This window comes from Myotis lucifugus, unplaced genomic scaffold (assembly GCF_000147115.1).
Source record: "Myotis lucifugus unplaced genomic scaffold, Myoluc2.0 scaffold_1705, whole genome shotgun sequence".
In the NCBI taxonomy this organism is placed as follows: Eukaryota; Metazoa; Chordata; class Mammalia; order Chiroptera; family Vespertilionidae; genus Myotis; species Myotis lucifugus.
Window position 1 is genome coordinate 3,436 of NW_005872753.1, and position 3,045 is coordinate 6,480.

Below are 3,045 nucleotides of genomic sequence, written 5' to 3' on the forward strand. Positions count from 1 at the left end.
TTTTTGTGCACCGGGCTACTAGTCTATATATACAAAAGGCTAAGTGTCTGTCCATCCAACCAGTAGCTATGATGTGCACTGACTACCAGGGGGCAGACGCTCAATGCAGGAGCTGCCATGATGCGCACTGGCCATTTACTAGTAAAATAAATGGCATCACGGACCTGGCACCGACAAACCAACACTTGGCTTCCCCCACGTGGGACACAGGCCCTGCCACCACCCCAGGGGACACCCCACCAAATCACAGCCAAAGCTGCCAAGACCCCATGGCACAAAATTCGGCCCACAGCCCAGCCCAGCCCAGTCCAGAAACGGTGGCTGTGGGTGCCGAGTAATGACATGAGTAATGACGTCACATAGCAACGCCCAGCTTCTTCTACCTAGCCACTAGCCCCCTTGGAGTTTCTTCAGCCCAGGAACCCCACTTGCTTTATAGCCAGGTGCAAACATTTTACAGTTTTTGGTCTTTGAAATTGTCTTTATTTCTGAACATTCCTTTATAACCATCCACCCCAGGATTAACTCCCACAGATGCACCTTGAGCCCAAATCCCCACCCCTCCTCAAGCAAATCAAACTCATGTTTCTGATTGTGGGACACTTTGCCTTTGCGGTCCCTCAAACTCCCCAGCCTTTGCCCCTGCAGTCCTGTACCCGGGCTGGGTCCCTCCCTTTCCCCAGTCACACTGAGCATGAACCTGAAACGTGAGTGGCCCCTGCATACTGCACCCCAGTCCGAGGTTTCAGGTTCCAGGGTCCTAGAAGGAAGCCCTTGTTAGGTGCACCTGGTGAGCAGGGTCACTACAGGGGCACATCACGGGCTCCATGTCATGAAAATGCCACGTGACAAAACTCCCATGTCTACAGTGCTTGGTGGTAAGCAGGATTCTCCTGGGTCGTCCTAACTCCCTCAGTATCCCCGTGAGCTTAGCCGGGATCAGGGCAAGTCTCTCCTGGTCCACAGTCCCCTGGGTCCTGTAACACTCCAGGGGAACGGGGTACACCTCGACCTCTAAACTGCACAGCCCGGATGTGTGGCGCAGCAGCTTCTCCACGGTGGCCACGGGGAAGCTGTTTCTAGAGATGGAGAAGAGGCTGAGCTGGTGGCAGCGGCTCAGGGCAGGCAGGATGGCCTCAACTTGGGAGCCCGTCATCCCACAGTGATCCAGACCCGGGTCCTGGAGGGGGGCTGAAATCCGAAAGGCTGAGGCCAAATAGATGCAGGATCTTCAGCTGCCTGAGGTTCGGGCACTGGGACAGGTGTGTCAGGTCTGAATGCGTCAGCCGCTGGCCACGTGTTATGGAGAGTTTGTCCAAGGGGGTCTGCAGGCACCTGAGCATCTGGTCCAGAAGGGGGTCTGCAGGCACCTGAGCATCTGGTCCAGACGGCCTCGGAGGAAGGAGGGAGAACGCATGTCAAGCTCCCGGAGGTGCCGCAGCCTGAGCATCTGAGAGAGGAATTGGGAAAAGGACCGCTGCTCCTCCTCCCACTCCATCTCCTCTTCGTCCTCCCACTCCTGCTTCTCTGCCTCCTCCCACTCCTGCTCCTCTGCCTGCTGTTCTTCTTCCTCGCCCTCCTCCTCCTGCTCTTCGTCCTCATCCTCCTCAGCCAACAATTGGATGTGGGGGAGACAGAGTCTCTGCAGGTTACTCATCTGACCCAGGAAGAGAGCAAATGTCCCCAGGGTGGGCAGGTCCCAGGTGCAGTTCACTTCCACCTCCTGGATGCAGTCCAGCTGCACCCCATCCAGGACCCTCCTGACCCTCTGGAAGGGCACCCCAGAAATCCTCACTGCCTTGCAGCACAGGTGTAGCAACCCTTCCCTCTGCTGGGCCCATTGGATGATGTGCATGGAAAACTTATCCCGGTCCCTTTCATTGAAGTTAAGGTCTAGGAACACCTCCAAGGGAGCCAGGGGATGCTCCATGTTGGGGCTGGAGCTGTGCACAGTCACTGGTCCTGTCAGTGAGCAATGCCAGGCGTTGTCTCTACACCAAGTATTCCAGAAGTTGGCACCCGTGTTCCTTAAATCCAGCACCCGCAGTTTGCACCTCCTGGGCCGAATCTCCTGGGCAAGCAGAACGTCAAGTGCATCGAACACGGCTTTTAAGCCCACGGCGCTGGTTGGGGCGTGATCAGGGGGACGCTGCATCAGGACCCCCAGAGGGAGGACAGTGAAGGGCCAGGCTTGGGCCATCGCCTTCAGGAGCTGGCGGTGGTGTCCACTACGGTAGGCCAGGACGAACAGGTCCGGGAAGAGCTCGGCGGGCAGGTACTCAAGAGCTGTGATGGCCGAGGCCTGGTCCCTCAGCAGGCGCTTTGCTGCCAGCACCAGGAGTGTGGGTGGCGTCTGGATGCTCATCTTCAAGGTGCTCGGAAAGGAATCCTGCAGCGTCTGCTGTGACCGGGTTGGCTGGGGCTCAGATCTCAGACCTGATGGAGAACCACTGACTGCAGAGCTGGAGGACTCTGAATCTCTCCTCTGGTGCCTGAGGTTTTTATTCACCTCCTCAAATGTTAACATCCAATCAGAACCCCTGGTCTAAACCCCATAATCCTAATGGGATTTATGTGTTCCTCCCTATTAATTGATTGACCCACATATCCATTTAGGAAAGAGAAAGTTAGGGAGGGGCAAGGTTGAAGACTGGCTCATTGATTCAACCTGGTGTACGGAATCACCAGGTGGTGATTGAGGTGGACGGATGGCCCATAGCTATCATACTTAGTGTGAGAGAGTAAAGGGTGTAATGGGTCAACATTTTACAGTTTAACCAAATGTCTGTGAAGCGTTTTCCCGTGTCTCATCTCATTTGATCCTCACAGAAGTCCTGGAGTAGGTAGATAGGAGATTCGGTAGAATCCTTTTTTCTTTTCATTAGCAAGACGCAAATAGCGATATTAAAATATTTATTCTAATTAATTCCTTTTAATGTGCACAAATCCGTGCACCAGGACACTAGTTAGTACATAAAAGGGAATGAAGCACTGACACATGCTACAACATGGATGCATCTTGAAACATCATACTAAGTGAAAGAA

General features: G+C 54.3%; 1 protein-coding gene across 1 annotated transcript; it reads right to left on the reverse strand.

Moving 5' to 3' along the window:
• Window positions 1-760: 760 nt before the first annotated feature.
• On the reverse strand, window positions 761-2,365 carry LOC102418552 (PRAME family member 20-like). The gene is made up of 2 exons (XM_014450073.1): window positions 1,336-2,365; window positions 761-1,191 (listed from the first exon to the last, which is right to left on the reverse strand). Exons 1-2 carry the CDS (start codon window positions 2,363-2,365, stop codon window positions 761-763), a joined length of 1,461 nt encoding a protein of 486 aa, XP_014305559.1.
• Window positions 2,366-3,045: the final 680 nt, after the last annotated feature.

What these genes read in the sequence shown, in the direction of transcription:
- LOC102418552 (XM_014450073.1), bottom strand. Translation starts at nt 2,365, where the DNA reads ATGAGCATCCAGACGCCACCCACACTCCTGGTGCTGGCAGCAAAGCGC. An exon ending in CTTCTGGACCAGATGCTCAG is followed by an intron (nt 1,192 to 1,335) that starts GTGCCTGCAGAC and finishes TTCGGATTTCAG; the next exon opens with CCCCCCTCCAGGACCCGGGT.